General features: G+C 46.1%; 1 protein-coding gene across 1 annotated transcript in view; it reads right to left on the bottom strand.

Moving 5' to 3' along the window:
* The window catches only part of LOC128691880 (integrator complex subunit 6 homolog), a 69,499-nt gene extending 46,588 nt beyond the window's left edge, over window positions 1-22,911 (bottom strand). The window contains exons 1-2 of the mRNA XM_053780842.2: window positions 22,881-22,911; window positions 12,295-12,800 (exon numbers count right to left, since the gene is read on the bottom strand). Coding sequence (XP_053636817.2) covers window positions 12,295-12,448 — 154 coding nt within the window. The 5' untranslated portion in view covers window positions 12,449-12,800; window positions 22,881-22,911. The remainder of the gene's footprint in view (window positions 1-12,294; window positions 12,801-22,880) is intronic.
* Between the last annotated feature and the right edge of the window lie 273 nt (window positions 22,912-23,184).

The following is a 23,184-nucleotide window of genomic DNA, read 5'->3' as shown; positions in this document are numbered from 1 at the left end:
GGTGCGCTGATCCTTTATTGACAACGTTTCGCCCACACAATGGACTTTATCATGTCACAAACAGATCTACCTGAGCAGAGAGTACGTGAGTATATATATAGGAAGCATAGTGACGTGTAAAATTAAGTGGAAAATGTTGAGAAGGTTGGATTTAATTACCTCCCATTACCTAAGTGGTGTGTCAGGCTGACCTCTTCCCCGTGATTTTAATAGAGTAACCTCTCTTACAAAATATTTTTTTGGGTAAACGCGGACGAAAAAGGACAACCTAGATTGTCTAGTACTTGAAAAGTTTTTTCGTGGTACGTGCTGTTTAATACTGGCTGTTGCTGTCACTTAACTTTTCGTTCCTCGTCTCTCTACGGCCTACGCCCACAGGAGAGACGAGGAACAGTTATCTCTACGCCCACAGGAGAGACGAGGAACTAACAGTTGTCTCTACGCCCACAGGAGAGACGAGGAACTAACAGTTGTCTCTACGCCCACAGGAGAGACGAGGAACTAACAGTTGTCTCTACGCCCACAGGAGAGACGAGGAACTAACAGTTGTCTCTACGCCCACAGGAGAGACGAGGAACAGTTATCTCTACGCCCACAGGAGAGACGAGGAACTAACAGTTGTCTCTACGCCCACAGGAGAGACGAGGAACCAAGTTATCTCTACGCCCACAGGAGAAACGAGGAATTAACAGTTATCTCGACGCCCACAGGATGGGTATGGGGTACATAATACAAATATATAACCAACTCTTGGTCTCTCCTTCCATCCCTGCTTACTCGTCAACTATACAGTGTGTAGAAGGCCTGAGCTTCTTACCACCTGCAGCTCATAAGACTGCCATCCCCACGAACCACTTTGAGGCGGGGCAGATGGCAGACCAGAGGCCTAGCTTCTCCCTACGAGCCCCGTGAGGGCGGGGACTGTGGCTAGGCCTGGGGACAGTTGGCCCCAAAGATGAGGGGGTACTTGTGCCTCCTCCCATGGATGACTTAGGTCTCGAGACACTCCCCAGATAAGGAGCTAAGGTCGGGTCACCACTACTTGGAAAAGACCCGGGCCGGGAGAATACCGGTGAATAAGAAAAAAATATATACAACCTGGCGAACAAGACATGTCCAACACCTGTCTATCTTAACTGGACATATCTCTTATTGATCACTATACAAGTAACAACTATTTACTACCAGTACATGTACAAGGTATACAAGTACATGTACAAGGTATACAAGTACATGTACAAGGTATACAAGTACATGTACAGGGTATACAAGCACATGTACAAGGTATACAAGTACATGTACAAGGTATACAAGTACATGTACAAGGTATACAAGTACATGTACAAGGTATACAAGTACATGTACAAGGTATACAAGTACATGTACAAGGTATACAAGTACATGTACAAGGTATACAAGTACATGTACAAGGTATACAAGCACATGTACAAGGTATACAAGTACAAGTACAGGGTATACAAGCACATGTACAAGGTATACAAGTACATGTACAAGGTATACAAGTACATGTACAAGGTATACAAGTACATGTACAAGGTATACAAGTACATGTACAAGGTATACAAGTACATGTACAAGGTATACAAGTACATGTACAAGGTATACAAGTACATGTACAGGGTATACAAGTACATGTACAGGGTATACAAGTACATGTACAAGGTATACAAGTACATGTACAAGGTATACAAGTACATGTACAAGGTATACAAGTACATGTACAAGGTATACAAGTACATGTACAAGGTATACAAGTACATGTACAAGGTATACAAGTACATGTACAAGGTATACAAGTACATGTACAGGGTATACAAGTACATGTACAAGGTATACAAGTACATGTACAAGGTATACAAGTACATGTACAAGGTATACAAGTACATGTACAAGGTATACAAGTACATGTACAAGGTATACAAGTACATGTACAAGGTATACAAGTACATGTACAAGGTATACAAGTACATGTACAAGGTATACAAGTACATGTACAAGGTATACAAGTACATGTACAAGGTATACAAGTACATGTACAAGGTATACAAGTGCATGTACAAGGTATACAAGTACATGTACAAGGTATACAAGTACATGTACAAGGTATACAAGTACATGTACAAGGTATACAAGTACATGTACAAGGTATACAAGTACATGTACAAGGTATACAAGTACATGTACAAGGTATACCAGTACATGTACAAGGTATACAAGTACATGTACAAGGTATACAAGTACATGTACAAGGTATACAAGTACATGTACAAGGTATACAAGTACATGTACAAGGTATACAGATCATAGCTGACATCAGTAACATACTATATACAAAAGTCCCTTGTTATGCTGAGCATTTCCTGCAAATTAGGTCAGTTTTGTCCCAGGATGCGACCCACACCAGTCCACTAACACCCGGGATGCGACCCACACCAGTCCACTAACACCCGGGATGCGACCCACACCAGTCCACTAACACCCAGGTACCCATTTTACTGATGGGTGAACATAGACAACCGGTGTAAAGAAACACGCCCAATGTTTCTACCCTCGCCGGGAATCGAACCCGGACACTCGCCATGTGAAGCGAGAATTTTAGCCACCAGGCCACGGGACACCGTCAATTATAAGGGATACTCACAAAAACTAATGAAAATATTATAGGTCGGTCAAAATTACTCCTGATTGGCGTATAATTTTATTTGCAATTAATGGTATTGTCTGAGTTAAATTCCATGAAGTTAACAGGTGTCTACGGCCTTCAGACCTCTGGTAATAACCTCCCACCTCGTACCTACCACACACAACTAACAACTCTATGTTGATAATTATCATTAACAAGAGAGCATGAAGGTAATGCTATCAACACAGCTAATTGTGTGGGTGTGGATCGCTTAATTATTAATATACTGCAAGAAGCCCTCCAGGTGTACAGCTTAAAAACTGGACACAACCTCGTCCACTAACTTATCTCTGCCAAGTGGCCTTATATGGCCGGGGGTCTAGCAGCTCATGTTGACGGTTTATGCTTGACATTGGGCGGTTATCTTTTATCCTACACTGGAATGCCTCTAGCAATACTGGTATTTTCTTACCCATTGACAATTGTGTCCACGTTATGCCTTCCAGCATGTCTGGAATGTCATATTTGCATAGCAATGTTTCCCAACATATGACTCACAACAGTTGGTTAACGCCCAGTACTTATTTTTACTACTGGGTGGGTCGAGACGGTGTTTACAAAATTATTCACAGATTTCGCCGGGCTCACAACAGTACCATTATCACAACTGAGAGGATGAGAACCTTCAATGATCCTCTTTACGTCAAGTGTTCTCTCTAGACTGGAATACTATTGTACAGTAACAACCAGTGGCAGCTCGTGTGGGGGTGCTGCGGAACTGCAGCACCCCTATTCTCTTTAATTCTTTGATTATTTAATGTACAAGTATAAAGAAAGAATTAAATAAAAAAAAACTCATACTGAATGTTATTAATAACATCGAGTGAAAATAGGGGGTGCTGCAGTTCCACAGCACCCCTTCACGAGCCGCCACTGGGTCACTAACAACTCCATTCAAGGCAGACGAAACTGCAGATCTGGAGAATGTAGAGAGAACCTTCACTGCGCGTATAAGTACGGTCAAGCATCTTAATTAATGGAAACGTATTTATGTACTCCTTGTAATGCAGGCGAAAAAGATGCATTATAATTTACACCTGGAAAATCCTAGAGGGACAGGTGCCAAACCTGCACACACAAACCACATATATGTATGTTAAATGATACTAAATTCAGTCTGGTCTTTGGTAGAATCTTTGATATAAAATGTACATGGAATATACGGTAATTTCAATATATTGGTCCTTTAAAAACAGGGGCCTTGATGCTGGTGAAGAGCTTTTGATATAAGGCATTGGAGTTACCTTTCATTCTTCCCATTATCAAAAAAACTGTATGACCTCCATACGAATTTTGGCCTTCCACTAAAATAATTATAATTCTATTATTGTTATAGTACACTAGATTAGTTATGACTCCATCACGACAGATAATGTCAAGGATAACACGGGTCTCTTACCAACTGTTCCTTGCAAGCCTCGTCTTTACTAGCAACTATAACCAGAACAAGAGCATTTTCAGAGAGCTTAATTTAGAACGCAGTGTTGTGGGCTAACAAGGGAAAGCAGATGAGAACAAAGTGGGTACAAAAACTAGCCTGTGGTAAACATAAGAGAGCGTGACAAGACTTGAGTCAACACAGTCAGAGGTCACCAGGCTATAACCTCCAGTTTCTCCTCCATTTCACCCACATTTTCAAAGATTATCCGACTTTCGCAAATACTCCAGTTGTATGTTCCGTAACAGCATCACTGCTGGAGGAATACTGCGTTATAATTACTGACAAGTACTCTGTGAAACTCGAGTACTGGTACATAATTTTCACCAGTACAGCCTTCGTAAGGGAAACAAAGCCACAGTGTAAAAATTCGTAAACCCAGGAAGTAAAATAAGTTACGAAGACGAAAAACGAAAACCAGATGATTCACAGCTCATTTCAGTATAAGATGCGACTTGTAGCTCAGTGGTAGGGTCTTCAGATCACAACAGAGGAACCCGGGTTCAGTCCTGGGCTGGGGACGCATGGGTAACTCTCCTTAAACTTGCTTTCCTATTCACCCAAAAGTAGATAACTGAGTGTTAGTCAGCTTTTGTGGGTGCTATCCTGGGGTGGTAGTGCTATCCTGGGGTGGTAGCGCTATCCTGGGGTGGTAGTGCTATCCTGGGGTGGTAGCGCTATCCTGGGGTGGTAGTGCTATCCTGGGGTGGTAGTGCTATCCTGGGGTGGTAGTGCTATCCTGGGGTGGTAGTGCTATCCTGGGGTGGTAGCGCTATCCTGGGGTGGTAGTGCTATCCTGGGGTGGTGGCGCTATCCTGGGGTGGTAGCGCTATCCTGGGGTGGTAGTGCTATCCTGGGGTGGTAGTGCTATCCTGGGGTGGTAGTGCTATCCTGGGGTGGTAGCGCTATCCTGGGGTGGTAGCGCTATCCTGGGGTGGTAGTGCTATCCTGGGGTGGTAGTGCTATCCTGGGGTGGTAGTGCTATCCTGGGGTGGTAGCGCTATCCTGGGGTGGTAGCGCTATCCTGGGGTGGTAGTGCTATCCTGGGGTGGTAGTGCTATCCTGGGGTGGTAGTGCTATCCTGGGGTGGTAGTGCTATCCTGCGGTGGTAGTGCTATCCTGGGGTGGTAGTGCTATCCTGGGGTGGTAGTGCTATCCTGGGGTGGTAGTGCTATCCTGGGGTGGTAGTGCTATCCTGGGGTGGTAGCGCTATCCTGGGGTGGTAGTGCTACCCTGGGGTGGTAGTGCTATCCTGGGGTGGTAGCGCTATCCTGGGGTGGTAGCGCTATCCAGGGGTGGTAGCGCTATCCTGCGGTGGTAGTGCTATCCTGCGGTGGTAGTGCTATCCTGGGGTGGTAGTGCTATCCTGGGGTGGTAGTGCTATCCTGGGGTGGTAGTGCTATCCTGGGGTGGTAGCGCTATCCTGGGGTGGTAGCGCTATCCTGGGGTGGTAGTGCTATCCTGGGGTGGTAGTGCTATCCTGGGGTGGTAGTGCTATCCTGGGGTGGTAGCGCTATCCTGGGGTGGTAGCGCTATCCTGGGGTGGTAGTGCTATCCTGCGGTGGTAGTGCTATCCTGCGGTGGTAGTGCTATCCTGGGGTGGTAGTGCTATCCTGGGGTGGTAGCGCTATCCTGGGGTGGTAGTGCTATCCTGGGGTGGTAGCGCTATCCTGGGGTGGTAGCGCTATCCTGGGGTGGTAGTGCTATCCTGGGGTGGTAGTGCTATCCTGGGGTGGTAGTGCTATCCTGGGGTGGTAGTGCTATCCTGGGGTGGTAGTGCTATCCTGGGGTGGTAGTGCTATCCTGGGGTGGTAGCGCTATCCTGGGGTGGTAGTGCTATCCTGGGGTGGTAGTGCTATCCTGGGGTGGTAGCGCTATCCTGGGGTGGTAGCGCTATCCTGGCGTGGTAGCGCTATCCTGGGGTGGTAGTGCTATCCTGGGGTGGTAGTGCTATCCTGGGGTGGTAGCGCTACCCTGGGGTGGTAGCGCTATCCTGGGGTGGTAGTGCTATCCTGGGGTGGTAGTGCTATCCTGGGGTGGTAGTGCTATCCTGGGGTGGTAGTGCTATCCTGCGGTGGTAGTGCTATCCTGGGGTGGTAGTGCTATCCTGGGGTGGTAGTGCTATCCTGGGGTGGTAGTGCTATCCTGGGGTGGTAGCGCTATCCTGGGGTGGTAGTGCTATCCTGGGGTGGTAGCGCTATCCTGGGGTGGTAGTGCTATCCTGGGGTGGTAGCGCTATCCTGGGGTGGTAGCGCTATCCTGGGGTGGTAGTGCTATCCTGCGGTGGTAGTGCTATCCTGGGGTGGTAGTGCTATCCTGGGGTGGTAGCGCTATCCTGGGGTGGTAGTGCTATCCTGGGGTGGTAGCGCTATCCTGGGGTGGTAGCGCTATCCTGGGGTGGTAGCGCTATCCTGGGGTGGTAGTGCTATCCTGGGGTGGTAGTGCTATCCTGGGGTGGTAGTGCTATCCTGGGGTGGTAGTGCTATCCTGGGGTGGTAGTGCTATTCTGGGGTTGTAGTGCTATCCTGGGGTGGTAGTGCTATCCTGGGGTGGTAGTGCTATCCTGGGGTGGTAGTGCTATCCTGGGGTGGTAGTGCTATCCTGGGGTGGTAGTGCTATCCTGGGGTGGTGGTGCTATCTTGGGGTGGTAGTGTTATCCAGGGGTGGTAGTGCTATCCTGGGGTGGTAGTGCTATCCTGGGGTGGTAGTGCTATCCTGGGGTGGTAGTGCTATCCTGGGGTGGTAGTGCTATCCTGGGGTGGTAGTGCTATTCTGGGGTGGTAGTGCTATCCAGGGGTGGTAGTGCTATCCAGGGGTGGTAGTGCTATCCTGGGGTGGTTTACCTGGAGATTACCTGGAGAGAGTTTCGGGGGTCAACGCCCCCGCGGCCCGGTCTGTGTCCAGGGTGGTAGTGCTATCCAGGGGTGGTAGTGTTATCCAGGGGTGGTAGTGCTATCCTGGGGTGGTAGTGTTATCCTGGGGTGGTAGTGCTATCCAGGGGTGGTAGTGCTATCCAGGGGTGGTAGTGCTATCCAGGGGTGGTAGTGCTATCCTGGGGTGGTAGTGTTATCCTGGGGTGGTAGTGCTATCCAGGGGTGGTAGTGCTATCCAGGGGTGGTAGTGCTATCCTGGACTAACATAGTTAGTTCAATACGTTTATTATACACCCCATACTCATCCTGTGCCGGTAGTCAAAAAGATTACCAATAGACCCCTGGTTGTCTTCAAGAGGGAGCTGGACAGATACCTCAAGTTAGTGCCGGATTAGCCTGGCTGTGGTTCGTACATTGAACTACGTGCGGCCAGAAGTAACAGCCTGGTTGATCAGCCCCTGATCCACCAAGAGACCTAGTCATGGACCGGGCCTCCTGGTGGCAAGGGTCGCTGTCTTGCACGAGTGTGTGGTCAATAAAGGCAAAAAATATAAAGGAATCTCGTGGATTGTGAAGATATGTTCCTGAAGTACGTACAGTAAGTACTTAAGTACTTACTGTATGTACTTCAGGAACATAAGTACTTACTGTATGTACAGACACCGTAAATGTTGGGTGGCATGAAACCTAACATCATATACGGTGTCTGAGATGGAGACTTCAGTATTCTAGGTCTGAGGTATGGTCGTAATAAAGCAATGATGATTGTATAGCAAGCATGGTGTTTCAGTTTGTGATCTGACGCATTCTTTCGTTCACTTGTTTAAATAAAGACCAGGACCTTGCAGCAAGGTCAAAAGAGATTCTTGTGACCTGCCAGGTACCTCTTGCTACACGGTACCTGCACTGTGTTGAGCAACATGTGCACTGACACATCTATCTCCTGAGGTCATGGTTGCTGTGACCTCCTTGGGTTAAAGCTGCTGACCTCTTCTGAGGTCTTGGCTGCTGGCCTCTCCTACGGTCAGGGCTGCTGACCTTCCCTGGGATCGCGGCTGCTGTGGCCTCTCCTGGAGGTGTGACCCGAGGTGCCAGTCTTGCATGCTCTCACAAATATATCCAAACACCACCAGTCATACACGCTGATGCAGAAGTGAACACTGCCTGCCAGGAACACTGCCTGCCAGGAACACTGCCTGCCTGGAACACTGCCTGCCTGGAACACTGCCTGCCTGGAACACTGCCTGCCTGGAACACCGCCTGCCTGGAACACCGCCTGCCAGGTAAATAAGTTAGCAGGAATCAGAGCCCTTGGTAGTGATCTCCATCACCCCCCCCCCCCATGTCGTGTGGAGGACCCAATGGGTTCATTTGTCAGCTTAGAGGGCGGTGAGCTGATAATGTCCAACATTAAGGTCGTCAGTAGCCAAACATGGCTGGCAGGCGAGCAGGGAAGACCACACCAGCTGCAATGAAGACCATCGTCCAAATGATGCACGCTACTGAAGGTGGCACAGTTAGTACACTGGGGCACTGGACGTAAGTTTATTTAAGTACAGGAATACCCAAGTACAATTATCGTACTGTGTAAATTACATAGGAAAACCGAAAAAGTCAAAGTGACTTATTTCCATTGAAGTCCTTGTAATATCTTTATTTAAACCTTAATTAAAACAGCTTAGTAATTAAACTAGGTTTATCAGCAGGACGACTTAAATGACCACCTGTGAACATGTCATTATACTTAACTCTCCATTCATTGCCCATGTTATCTAGAGCTCTCTCCCCACCCACTCTCCAGATACACCTACACTAACACGACAAACATGGGCAAGAGAAACGACAAGGACGACCACTGCTTCAACCCCACTCACCCAAGCTCCCTCTCTCCCTCTCTCCCACCCCCACCCTAGCAGAAGCAGCAAGCATGAGGCTGTAGGACCATGAGTGGTAACAGTGAACAAGGGCACTAATCAAGAAGCAAGCATGAGGCTGTAGGACCATGAGTGATAATAGTGAACAAGGGCACCAATCAAGAAGCAAGCATGAGGCTGTAGGACCATGAGTGGTAACAGTGAACAAGGGCACTAATCAAGAAGCAAGCATGAGGCTGCAGGCCCATGAGTGGTAATAGTGAACAAGGGCACTAATCAAGAAGCAAGCATGTCGCTGTAGGACCATGAGTGGTAACAGTGAACAAGGGCACTAATCAAGAAGCAAGCATGAGGCTGTAGGACCATGAGTGATAATAGTGAACAAGGGCACCAATCAAGAAGCAAGCATGAGGCTGTAGGACCATGAGTGGTAACAGTGAACAAGGGCACTAATCAAGAAGCAAGCATGAGGCTGCAGGCCCATGAGTGGTAATAGTGAACAAGGGCACTAATCAAGAAGCAAGCATGTCGCTGTAGGACCATGAGTGGTAATAGTGAACAAGGGCACTAATCAAGAAGCAAGCATGAGGCTGTAGGACCATAAGTGATAATAGTGAACAAGGGCACCAATCAAGAAGCAAGCATGAGGCTGTAGGACCATGAGTGGTAACAGTGAACAAGGGCACTAATCAAGAAGCAAGCATGAGGCTGCAGGCCCATGAGTGGTAACAGTGAACAAGGGCACTAATCAAGAAGCAAGCATGAGGCTGTAGGACCATGAGTGGCAATAGTGAACAAGGGCACTAATCAAGAAGCAAGCATGTCGCTGTAGGACCATGAGTGGTAATAGTGAACAAGGGCACTAATCAAGAAGCAAGCATGAGGCTGTAGGACCATGAGTGGTAACAGTGAACAAGGGCACTAATCAAGAAGCAAGCATGAGGCTGCAGGCCCATGAGTGGTAACAGTGAACAAGGGCACTAATCAAGAAGCAAGCATGAGGCTGTAGGACCATGAGTGGCAATAGTGAACAAGGGCACTAATCAAGAAGCAAGCATGTCGCTGTAGGACCATGAGTGGTAATAGTGAACAAGGGCACTAATCAAGAAGCAAGCATGAGGCTGCAGGACCATGAGTGGTAACAGTGAACAAGGGCACTAATCAAGAAGCATGAGGCTGCAGGACCATGAGTGGTAACAGTGAACAAGGGCACTAATCAAGAAGCATGAGGCTGCAGGACCATGAGTGGTAACAGTGAACAAGGGCACTAATCAAGATAGGTTACCCAGTATAAGTAACACCTACACACTCACCTTGACCCTGATCCTCCTCAACACCTGCTGTACAACTACCACCTGCCCCACCACCACCTGTTCACTTAGCAGTTAAACTAGAACCATGTGTGTTAACAACCACCTAAGTTCCCCTGTCTTCTAATAACATGTTAATTTTTCCACTATAATCTACCTTGTTCATAGTTACTGTCAACATTTGCTTTCGTAAGGTGAAGTCCAGGATCTTTACTTAATTTATGGTATAACTTAACAAATCTTCGAGGAGAATTGTGTTATAGAGGTCTGAGGTGTGCTCAGACCTCTATAACACAACTGTTAAGTTATACCATGAATTAAGTAGAGATCCTGGACTTCACAAGGTAGATTATAGGGGAAAATGAACAGGTTATTAGGAGACGGGGGTACCTGCGTCCCTCTTAACAGACTGTTGTGGGTCGCATTCAGAAAAAACAGGTGCTATGCAAATATGTTAGAACACTTCTGTACTTCTGGGAAATTATATTTGCAATAAAATCTTAGTATCTGTTGATAGCATTCTAGCTCTGAGTAAAAAGTATCCATACAGTGTAGTATATCTCTAAATTACCACCATCTAGCCCTCCACACCACCACCTGCATGCCATCACCACTCCTAACATGTACCAGCTGGCGAGGGGTCACCAGCTGATAATACCAAGAAACTTGACAATGACGAGTGTATAGCCTACCCTCCCAGAGTCACGTGTAAACAAAAAAACACGAAATACATTAAAAAAAGAATCTGTAAATTAAACAAATGAATAAAATATTGAAACATCAAAACACACATTAATAATTACAATTAACATTTCAAAACTGCATCCAACTGTAAAATAATTCACTAGGAAAAAGAGGGTTACAGCTCTACTTATAAAAATAAGAGTAATAGTCTTAGTATAAGTAAGTATAGTTAAACAGTGGGCCACCCACCAGGGTTCTCCCTCGTACACGAGGCTCCAGTTACTTGTTCTGACTAGCAAGAATTCTGATTTCTGGGAAGGGGTCTCAAGTACCATAGTATATCACGACTGTATGGAGCTATACTAGGTAAAATCTGCGTAATGTACGTCACCTGTCTGACCTTAAGACCAGTTTAAAAATTTGTTGTGTACCCTCAAGACCACTGTTTAAAAATCTATGTTTCGTACCCAAAGCCTAAACAGAGCTCACATATCTATCTCATAGTGACTGGCGAGTTTATGATGTAAACATTATAATACTTATACCTACAATGTTACTCAAATTTCTTTTAAACTCTCTCTTTATCTTGCTTCCAATAATTTAATTGTTATTCATTAGTCCGTATTCATTCATTCACTCTAACATAGCTTTAAAATCACTAGTGGCGTGCAGAGGGGGGGAAGGGGCGGTGGCCCCGGGCATCCAAAGGTAGTGGGGTATCTAATTAGAGAGGGAAATAAGATGGTGATTTGGGGCATACAATCAAGGAGTTCTTGGGGCATACAGTCACGAAGTCCTTGGGGCATAGTCAAGAAGTCCTTGGGGCATACAGTCAAGAAATCCTTGGGGCATACAGTCAAGGAGTTGGCCCCGGGCATCACCAGACCTCTGCACGCCACTGTCTAGCAGGTCAGTGTCAGAGGGTCACCTGGTAAGTGTTCTGAATACCGAGTGATGATGGGTCACTGTACTGTCGTGGTCGTTCAAGCTGATATTCATGAATGATAAACGAGGCGATGGTGCAATATCTGGGTATCTTTATTCTGGAAACGTTTCGCCGGATAGTACCTTCTTCAGTCCAATGTGTTCAGTCCATGCACTGAACACAGACTCCAGGCTGAGGGACTGATTACTTCAAACTCCTCTGCATTGGACTGAAGAAGCTACTGGTTGTCCAAACGTTCCCAGAATAAGGATACCCAAATATTGCACTAGTGTCTCATTTATCAGCTTATCATATATACAATATGACAACTCTATGACTAAAGAAATATTTCATAACATATTGTGTGTGTGTGTGTGTGTGTGTGTGTGTGTGTGTGTGTGTGTGTGTGTGTGTGTGTGTGTGTGTGTGTGTGTGTGTGTGTGTGTGTGTGGTATACACGCGTGTGTATGAGTGCTGACAACTTACCATTAGGGTCCTCCTCCCACACGAACTCCATGGAGGGCACGGAGAAGCGGACCTTGGAGACGCCCGTCACTCCTGGGCTACCCAGGCCTCCATCATCATCTTTGTCCACGCCTTTGACGTTCTCTACGCCCAGGCTGCTCGCCCGTACTTTCATGGCCGTCAGACGTGCGTGCCTCCAGGGTCTGACCAAACTATGTGGTGGGATGACTGGCGGACATGACTACCACTGATGCTGCCAAGGCAGGAGATTTGGTCGACAAGTCTCACCTCTAAGATCCACACACTCGCTTAATGTAATCGGCGAGTCTCGCTTAACGTAATGTTCCCACGTCTCATTTAACGTAATGTTTCCACGTCTCGCTTAACGTAAATGTTTCCATATCTCGCTTAACGTAAATGTTTCCATATCTCGCTTCACGTAATGTCCCACGTCTCGCTTAACATAATGTTCCTATAACTCGCTTAATTCGAGAGAGTACTCCCGGAGCCCGGCCATGGGCCAGTCTCTTTTTTATGTAATCACACATTTAAAATTGCTTGTCCATTTGCATATTTTTTAAGGTTTATGATGGTAATGTGGAGAATGAGTTTTGTTTACTAAATGAGGTGTGCCAAGGTAATAACCACCCGTCAAGTACACGTACAAGACCACCCGTCAAGTACACGTACAAGACCACCCGTCAAGTACACGTACAAGACCACCCAACAAGTACACGTACAAGACCACCCAACAAGTACACGTACAAGACCACCCAACAAGTACACGTACAAGACCACCCAACAAGTACACGTACAAGACCACCCAACAAGTACACGTACAAGACCACCCAACAAGTACACGTACAAGACCACCCAACAAGTACACGTACAAGACCACCCAACAAGTACACGTACAAGACCACCCAACAAGTACACGTACAAGACCACCCGTCAAGTACACGTACAAGACCACCCAACAAGTACACGTACAAGACCACCCAACAAAAATAATAATCAAACCGTAAGACAACAAATACACACATGAACAATAATAATAATAATAATAATAATAATAATAATAATAATAATAATAATAATAATAATAATAATAATAATAATAATAATATATTTCTACAAATTCAAGGTATACAGATCTAGATGACATCAATGGCATACATGTGTGTATGTATGTTGTGTACGTACCTATGTATCTGTATGCATACATATGTATATGAGCATCTGAATTTTAAACCAGTAATTCAAAGCGCCGTAAATTACATACAACCGACCCATAACAACCAGCAAAAGTTGCTAAGCATCTTTCTTCTCATGCAAATTCACAACGATGCGAGGCACGGACAAAAAGTACACAAATTACTATAACATCCACTTAGTAGGTGCCTGAGGTGTGGGGGGGGGGGATTTCAAGGCACCCTAGCCTGAAATTAGGTACGATTTCCGACGGAGGGAAAGTGCTATCAGAGGGCAAGCGGGTGTTTTCTGACAGCTTGCGACACACTACCCCAATTCCTTATGACTATCTGCTTCCACGGGGGTTAAAAATTCCCTTTGTGGTTGACGCCATAGGCGTCAAATGGGGAAAATATTGCCATGTGTGTGGGTGGGTCAGAGAGGTTGGCAACCCACCATTCATTCCTACCATATAAACACACACCAAACGCGCCATCATCCTCGTCCCTTTTTTTACCTTTCTTAACCTTTATTATACCTCCCTTTAAGACACTTATGATTAATCTATAGGCTGCTACGTTTGTTTAATCTATAGGCAGCTATGGTGCTCGTGTAAGAAGATATATGGAAGGTGTTTGACAAGGGAAAACAGTGAAGGTGGTACGGGAAATTTCGTAAGCTGACGGTAATTACCACAGATATGAACATGTAAATGGTTCACTGCCTCTAACTTGTTCAGCTGTTAGAACTCTGTGGCCCAGTTCCTGGACCCATTATGTACCACTGTAATGTTGAGGTACAGTCCCTGGAGCCATTATGTACCTCTGTAATGTTGAGGTACAGTCCCTAGACCTATTATGTACCTCTGTAATGTTGAGGTACAGTCCCTGGACCTATTATGTACCTCTGTAATGTTGAGGTACAGTCCCTGGAGCCATTATGTGCCTCTATAATGTTGAGGTACAGTCCCTGGACCCATTATGTACCTCTAATCTTTTTGACTACCTCTCATAGGATGGGTATGGTGTGCAAAATAAAGATGATAACTGGAAATGACGGAAACAGATAATCTGCTGAAGATACTGACATTCCTAATGCAAAATCATGAGAACTGGTCAAATAAAATGTAACTTCTAAGCCTAGACAGGTAGGCCTTGACACGATAGCAGCTAGGCCTAAGATAGCAGCTAGGCCCATCACACGGAAACTGCTAGGCTTAAGATACGTGAGTAGTGGGTGACAAGATATTAATATATACCGTGGTTGGAGGGGAGATATGTATCCCCAGCTGCTGCTAGGTGTGTCCCCAGCTGCTGCTAGGTGTGTCCCCAGCTGCTGCTAGGTGTGTTCCCAGCTGCTGCTAGGTGTGTGCCCACTACTGCTAAGTGTATCCCCAGCTGCTACTAGATGCGGTTCCAGGGGTCGAGTCACAGCTCCTGGCTCCGCCTCTACGCTGGTCGTGTGTATCACAACGGTAATATTTCGCCAAAGTCAGCCCCCCTCCCCCCGAAAAAAAGAAAAATAACACACACCCCATCACTTACCCAACAGCTGCCCAGCTGCTGCACACACTTCAGAAAAGTGGAGGCCCCAGGTGGTCGCTGGGGAAGAACACTTACATGGCTGGGGAGAAGCGTTGGGGAGGAGTACCTCAGTGGGTGAGGGAGGGGAGGGGAAAGATGAGGTAGGTTCGTTGGGGATTAGATAAATATTTTTACTGTCAGTGAATGGGGTAGGAGAGGGGAACTGGAGGGAGTGGAATGATAGGTGGAGGGGGAGCTGGTGCGTGCAATGATAGGTGGAGGGGGAGCTGATGGAGAGGAATGATAGGTGCAAGGGGAGCTGGAGAAGAATGATAGGTGCAAGGGGAGCTGGAGAAGAATGATAGGTACAGGGGGAGCTGGTGGAGAGGAATGATAGGTGCAGGGGGAGCTGGTGGAGAGGAATGATAGGTGCAGGGGGAGCTGGTGGAGAGGAATAATAGGTGGAGGGGGAGCTGGTGGAGAGGAATGATAAGTGCAGGGGGAGCTGGTGGAAAAACAGGTAGAGGGGGAGCTGGTGGAATGATAAGTGGAGGGGGAGCTGGTGGAGAGGAATGATAAGTGGAGGGGGAGCTGGTGGAGAGGAAATGATCTATCGAGGTGGGGAGAGGAAACTGGTATATAACTAAATAGACCACGCCCACTACAGGCCACGCCCACCACGTTAACATGCCACGCCCACCACGTCAACATGCCACGCCCACCACGTCAACAAGCCACGCCCACCACGTCAACAGGCCACAACCAATTTGTCAACAGTAGTGAAAATACCAGAAACAGCAACAGTAGCAGCAGCAGGAACAGTAGCAGTAACAGTAACTGTAGCAGCAGTAACAGTAGTAACAGCAGCAGAAGCAGCAACAGTAGTAAGAACAGCAGCAGGAGTAACAGCAGCAGAAGTAACAGCAGCAGGAAGACACTGCTGGCTCAGATACGGTGAACATTTACCCATGTCAACAATGCTTGTGTAATAAGAGGGAGGTAAGTTCTGAGGAGCTGTGATGTACCGAGTGAACATATCAGTCCAGCAGCGTCTCTACGCTGGCGGCATGGCTGCAAGATGCAAGAAACAACAGCCTGGGTGATCTACAAGGTTACTAAAACCGGAAATACATCAGCAGTGTGCTGATACACTATTCTATATAATGATGTGACGAATAGGTAAAATTTGCTATTTTGGCTTAAACAGCAACGCTCTTCTTGCCGAATAAGGCAAGCGAAAATTTGTGTATGCAATAATTTCGCAAAAATCATTCTGAACCTAACGAAAAAATATATTTCATTGTGTTTATTTATTATTAAATTGTAAACTTACCAAAAATATATTTAGTTGGATTAAGCTGAATTAAGTAACGCTTGCTATAATAAAGTTAGGTCAGTTTTCTAAGGTTCTTTAGGTACAAAATTATCTTTTTTACATAAACATTAACATAAATGAAAATATATATATATATATATATATATATATATATATATATATATATATATATATATATATATATATATATATATATATATATATATATATATATATATATATATATATATCTTTAAACATATGAAAGAAAATTTTAGAAAGGACTTAATTTTAAATGTTCTTGCTAAATTACCTATCAACTACACGAGGGTGATTAAGAACCCGTGGAACTATAGTGGATTTTTATCATGTATAAACTGCCAGACACAAGCCTGTATATATATCCTGCTTCTATACACTGTGGGTGTTCCAGAGTTACTCAGGATAGTGTAGGAGCAGGACACTGTGGGTGTTCCAGAGTTACTCAGGATAGTGTAGGAGCAGGACACTGTGGGTGTTCCAGAGTTACTCAGGATAGTGTAGCAGCAGGACACTGTGGGTGTTCCAGAGTTACTCAGGATAGTGTAGGAGCAACACTGTGGGTGTTCCAGAGTTACTCAGGATAGTGTAGCAGCAACACTGTGGGTGTTCCAGAGTTACTCAGGATAGTGTAGCAGCAACACTGTGGGTGTTCCAGAGTTACTCAGGATAGTGTAGCAGCAACACTGTGGGTGTTCCAGAGTTACTCAGGATAGTGTAGCAGCAACACTGTGGGTGTTCCAGAGTTACTCAGGATAGTGTAGCAGCAACACTGTGGGTGTTCCAGAGTTACTCAGGATAGTGTAGCAGCAACACTGTGGGTGTTCCAGAGTTACTCAGGATAGTGTAGCAGCAACACTGTGGGTGTTCCAGAGTTACTCAGGATAGTGTAGCAGCAACACTGTGGGTGTTCCAGAGTTACTCAGGATAGTGTAGCAGCAACACTGTGGGTGTTCCAGAGTTACTCAGGATAGTGTAGCAGCAACACTGTGGGTGTTCCAGAGTTACTCAGGATAGTGTAGCAGCAACACTGTGGGTGTTCCAGAGTTACTCAGGATAGTGTAGCAGCAACACTGTGGGTGTTCCAGAGTTACTCAGGATAGTGTAGCAGCAACACTGTGGGTGTTCCAGAGTTACTCAGGATAGTGTAGCAGCAACACTGTGGGTGTTCCAGAGTTACTCAGGATAGTGTAGCAGCAACACTGTGGGTGTTCCAGAGTTACTCAGGATAGTGTAGGAGCAACACTGTGGGTGTTCCAGAGTTACTCAGGATAGTGTAGCAGCAACACTGTGGGTGTTCCAGAGTTACTCAGGATAGTGTAGGAGCAACACTGTGGGTGTTCCAGAGTTACTCAGGATAGTGTAGCAGCAGGACACTGTGGGTGTTCCCACCATGTAATTATAGGTAGCAGCAACACACTGTGGGTGTTCCCACCATGTAATTATAGGTAGCAGCAACACACTGTGGGTGTTCCCACCATGTAATTATAGGTAGCAGCAACACACTGTGGGTGTTCCCACCATGTAATTATAGGTAGCAGCAACACACTGTGGGTGTTCCCACCATGTAATTATAGGTAGCAGCAGTACACTGTGGGTGTTCCCACCATGTAATTATAGGTAGCAGCAACACACTGTGGGTGTTCCCACCATGTAATTATAAGTAGCAGCAGTACACTGTGGGTGTTCCCACCATGTAATTATAGGTAGCAGCAGTACACTGTGGGTGTTCCCACCATGTAATTATAGGTAGCAGCAGTACACTGTGGGTGTTCCCACCATGTAATTATAGGTAGCAGCAGTACACTGTGGGTGTTCCCACCATGTAATTATAGGTAGCAGCAACACACTGTGGGTGTTCCCACCATGTAATTATAGGTAGCAGCAGGACACTGTGGGTGTTCCCACCATGTAATTATAGGTAGCAGCAACACACTGTGGGTGTTCCCACCATGTAATTATAGGTAGCAGCAACACACTGTGGGTGTTCCCACCATGTAATTATAGGTAGCAGCAGTACACTGTGGGTGTTCCCACCATGTAATTATAGGTAGCAGCAACACACTGTGGGTGTTCCCACCATGTAATTATAAGTAGCAGCAGTACACTGTGGGTGTTCCCACCATGTAATTATAGGTAGCAGCAGTACACTGTGGGTGTTCCCACCATGTAATTATAGGTAGCAGCAGTACACTGTGGGTGTTCCCACCATGTAATTATAGGTAGCAGCAGTACACTGTGGGTGTTCCCACCATGTAATTATAGGTAGCAGCAACACACTGTGGGTGTTCCCACCATGTAATTATAGGTAGCAGCAGTACACTGTGGGTGTTCCCACCATGTAATTATAGGTAGCAGCAGTACACTGTGGGTGTTCCCACCATGTAATTATAGGTAGCAGCAACACACTGTGGGTGTTCCCACCATGTAATTATAGGTAGCAGCAACACACTGTGGGTGTTCCCACCATGTAATTATAGGTAGCAGCAACACACTGTGGGTGTTCCCACCATGTAATTATAGGTAGCAGCAGTACACTGTGGGTGTTCCCACCATGTAATTATAGGTATCAGCAGGACACTGTGGGTGTTCCCACCATGTAATTATAGGTAGCAGCAACACACTGTGGGTGTTCACACCATGTAATTATAGGTAGCAGCAACACACTGTGGGCGTTCCCACCATGTAATTATAGGTAGCAGCAACACACTGTGGGCGTTCCCACCATGTAATTATAGGTAGCAGCAACACACTGTGGGTGTTCCCACCATGTAATTATAGGTAGCAGCAACACACTGTGGGTGTTCCCACCATGTAATTATAGGTAGCAGCAACACACTGTGGGTGTTCCCACCATGTAATTATAGGTAGCAGCAGTACACTGTGGGTGTTCCCACCATGTAATTATAGGTATCAGCAGGACACTGTGGGTGTTCCCACCATGTAATTATAGGTAGCAGCAACACACTGTGGGTGTTCACACCATGTAATTATAGGTAGCAGCAACACACTGTGGGCGTTCCCACCATGTAATTATAGGTAGCAGCAACACACTGTGGGCGTTCTCACCATGTAATTATAGGTAGCAGCAGGACACTGTGGGTGTTCCCACCATGTAATTATAGGTAGCAGCAGGACACTGTGGGTGTTCTCACCATGTAATTATAGGTAGCAGCAGGACACTGTGGGTGTTCCCACCATGTAATTATAGGTAGCAGCAGGACACTGTGGGTGTTCTCACCATGTAATTATAGGTAGCAGCAGGACACTGTGGGTGTTCCCACCATGTAATTATAGGTATCAGCAGGACACTGTGGGTGTTCCCACCATGTAATTATAGGTAGCAGCAGGACACTGTGGGTGTTCCCACCATGTAATTATAGGTAGCAGCAGGACACTGTGGGTGTTCCCACCATGTAATTATAGGTAGCAGCAGGACACTGTGGGTGTTCCCACCATGTAATTATAGGTATCAGCAGGACACTGTGGGTGTTCCCACCATGTAATTATAGGTAGCAGCAACACACTGTGGGTGTTCCCACCATGTAATTATAGGTAGCAGCAGGACACTGTGGGTGTTCCCACCATGTAATTATAGGTAGAAGCAGGACACTGTGGGTGTGCCCACCATGTAATTATAGGTAGCAGCAGGACACTGTGGGTGTTCCCACCATGTAATTATAGGTAGCAGCAACACACTGTGGGTGTTCCCACCATGTAATTATAGGTAGCAGCAACACACTGTGGGTGTTCCCACCATGTAATTATAGGTAGCAGCAACACACTGTGGGTGTTCCCACCATGTAATTATAGGTAGCAGCAACACACTGTGGGTGTTCCCACCATGTAATTATAGGTAGCAGAAACACACTGTGGGTGTTCCCACCATGCAATTATAGGTAGCAGCAACACACTGTGGGTGTTCCCACCATGTAATTATAGGTAGCAGCAACACACTGTGGGCGTTCCCACCATGTAATTATAGGTAGCAGCAACACACTCTGGGTGTTCCCACCATGTAATTATAGGTAGCAGCAACACACTGTGGGTGTTCCCACCATGTAATTATAGGTAGCAGCAACACACTGTGGGTGTTCCCACCATGTAATTATAGGTAGCAGCAACACACTGTGGGTGTTCCCACCATGTAATTATAGGTAGCAGCAGGACACTGTGGGTGTTCCCACCATGTAATTATAGGTAGCAGCAACACACTGTGGGTGTTCCCACCATGTAATTATAGGTAGCAGCAACACTGTGGGTGTTCCCACCATGTAATTATAGTTAGCAGCAGGACACTGTGGGTGTTCCCACCATGTAATTATAGGTAGCAGCAACACACTCTGGGTGTTCCCACCATGTAATTATAGGTAGCAGCAACACACTGTGGGTGTTCCCACCATGTAATTATAGGTAGCAGCAGGACACTGTGGGTGTTCCCACCATGTAATTATAGGTAGCAGCAACACACTGTGGTTGTTCCCACCATGTAATTATAGGTAGCAACAACACACTGTGGGTGTTCCCACCATGTAATTATAGGTAGCAGCAACACACTGTGGGTGTTCCCACCATGTAATTATAGGTACTGTGGGTGTTCCCACCATGTAATTATAGGTAGCAGCAGTACACTGTGGGTGTTCCCACTGTAGCAGCAACACACTGTTGTTCCCACCATGTAATTATAGCAGCAGTACTGTGGGTGCATGTAATTATAGGTAGCAGCAACACACTGTGGGTGTTCCCACCATGTAATTATAGGTAGCAGCAACACACTGTGGGTGTTCCCACCATGTAATTATAGGTAGCAGCAACACACTGTGGGTGTTCCCACCATGTAATTATAGGTAGCAGCAACACACTGTGGGTGTATCCAGTTCAGAGTGTCACTTAGGGTAAACTCAAGTATTTAAAGTTACTAAATATTTCCCACTGATAATAATAATAACTATTTACTACCAGTACATGTACAGGCTCTGATCCACCAGGAGGCCTGGTCACAGACCGGGCCGCGGGGGCGTTGACCCCCGGAACTCTCTCCAGGTAAACTCCAGGTACAAGGTATACAAGTACATGTACAAGGTATACAGACCATATCTGACATCAGTGACATACTACTATATAGAAAGCCCCTTGTTATGCAGAGCATTTCCTGAAAATTAGGTCAGTTGTGTCCCAGGATGCGACCCACACCAGTCCACTAACACCCAGGTACCTATTTTACATTGTAATCACGACCCACAAACACTTTTTTTTTTACTGTACAAAAAAATGTAGGCTTGTCAAATATTGTTAATGTCACCTTAAAAAATGCAAAATTTATTCACAACACTAAAGACTTGTTATTACACTCGAAAAACAATATGGGAACTAGATTTCGACGCAATTTAACTGGTGATAATCGTCTATATAAAATAGATAGGCTGCCTTTATAACGCAATTTAATGTGGAATAAATCTCCACAGCTTAAGACACAAGTTGGGCGAGTAACAATCTTACAAGTGTTAGACACTGCCTGGAATTTTCTGATTTTACACCACTGACACGTTAATGATCTCTTATAAGATCCAGTTAAGACTGTCCACTTGCTCTCTTTCTCTCTGTTAGTTAAGGGAAGAAGAGAAGTTGTTCCACTGGTCCTCTCTCCTTCAGTTAAGGGAAGAGTGTTCCACTGGTCCTCTCTCCCTCAGTTAAGGGAAGAGAGGTGCGTTCCACTGGTCCTCTCTCCTTCAGTTAAGGGAAGAGAGGTTTGTTCCACTGGTCCTCTCTCCTTCAGTTAAGGGAAGAGAGGTTTGTTCCACTGGTCCTCTCTCCTTCAGTTAAGGGAAGAGAGGTTTGTTCCACTGGTCCTCTCTCCTTCAGTTAAGGGAAGAGAGGTTTGTTCCACTGGTCCTCTCTCCTTCAGTTAAGGGAAGAGAGGTTTGTTCCACTGGTCCTCTCTCCTTCAGTTAAGGGAAGAGAGGTTTGTTCCACTGGTCCTCTCTCCCTCAGTTAAGGGAAGAGAGGTGCGTTCCACTGGTCCTCTCTCCCTCAGTTAAGGGAAGAGAGGTGCGTTCCACTGGTCATCTCTCCCTCAGTTAAGGGAAGAGAGGTGCGTTCCACTGGTTCTCTCTTCCTCAGTTAAGGGAAGAGAGGTGTGTTCCACTGGTCCTCTCTCCCTCAGTTAAGGGAAGAGAGGAGTGTTCCACTGGTCCTCTCTCCCTCAGTTAAGGGAAGAGGTGTGTGTTCCACTGGTCCTCTCTCCCTCAGTTAAGGGAAGAGGTGTGTTCCACTAGTCCTCTCTCCCTCAGTTAAGGGAAGTGTGTTCCACTGGTCCTCTCTCCCTCAGTTAAGGGAAGAGGTGTGTGTTCCACTGGTCCTCTCTCCCTCAGTTAAGGGAAGAGTGTTCCACTGGTCCTCTCTCCCTCAGTTAAGGGAAGAGTGTTCCACTGGTCCTCTCTCCCTCAGTTAAGGGAAGAGTGTTCCACTGGTCCTCTCTCCCTCAGTTAAGGGAAGAAGAGTGAGGGTGTGTGAGCCTGGATCAGAGGTGCCACACGTACAACCAACCTCCACGCACACCACAACACAACTGGATGCCTCCTCCTGACTCAACACACACTCAACCTTCATATTTAATGTCATACATGTTTTCTCCACAATATCATCGACCTTTCTTATATATAAAACAAGATTAGGTATACGAGTGGTGTTCTGTTGCTACCTTACCTCTGATGAGGTCCAGATGTTCTCTACTCCCATAGCCCGGACTGGGTCTAGGCTCGGCTGGTTTTAATATATTTACACAGTTGGAACAAAAGCTAGGTTTTTCCCTGTCATACTCCATTACACTGACTTTCTGGGTTA

This window comes from Cherax quadricarinatus, chromosome 75 (genome assembly GCF_038502225.1).
Source record: "Cherax quadricarinatus isolate ZL_2023a chromosome 75, ASM3850222v1, whole genome shotgun sequence".
Taxonomy (NCBI): domain Eukaryota; kingdom Metazoa; phylum Arthropoda; class Malacostraca; order Decapoda; family Parastacidae; genus Cherax; species Cherax quadricarinatus.
The sequence above is the reverse complement of the archived record's forward strand: the minus strand, read 5'-3'. Positions and strand labels throughout refer to the sequence as shown.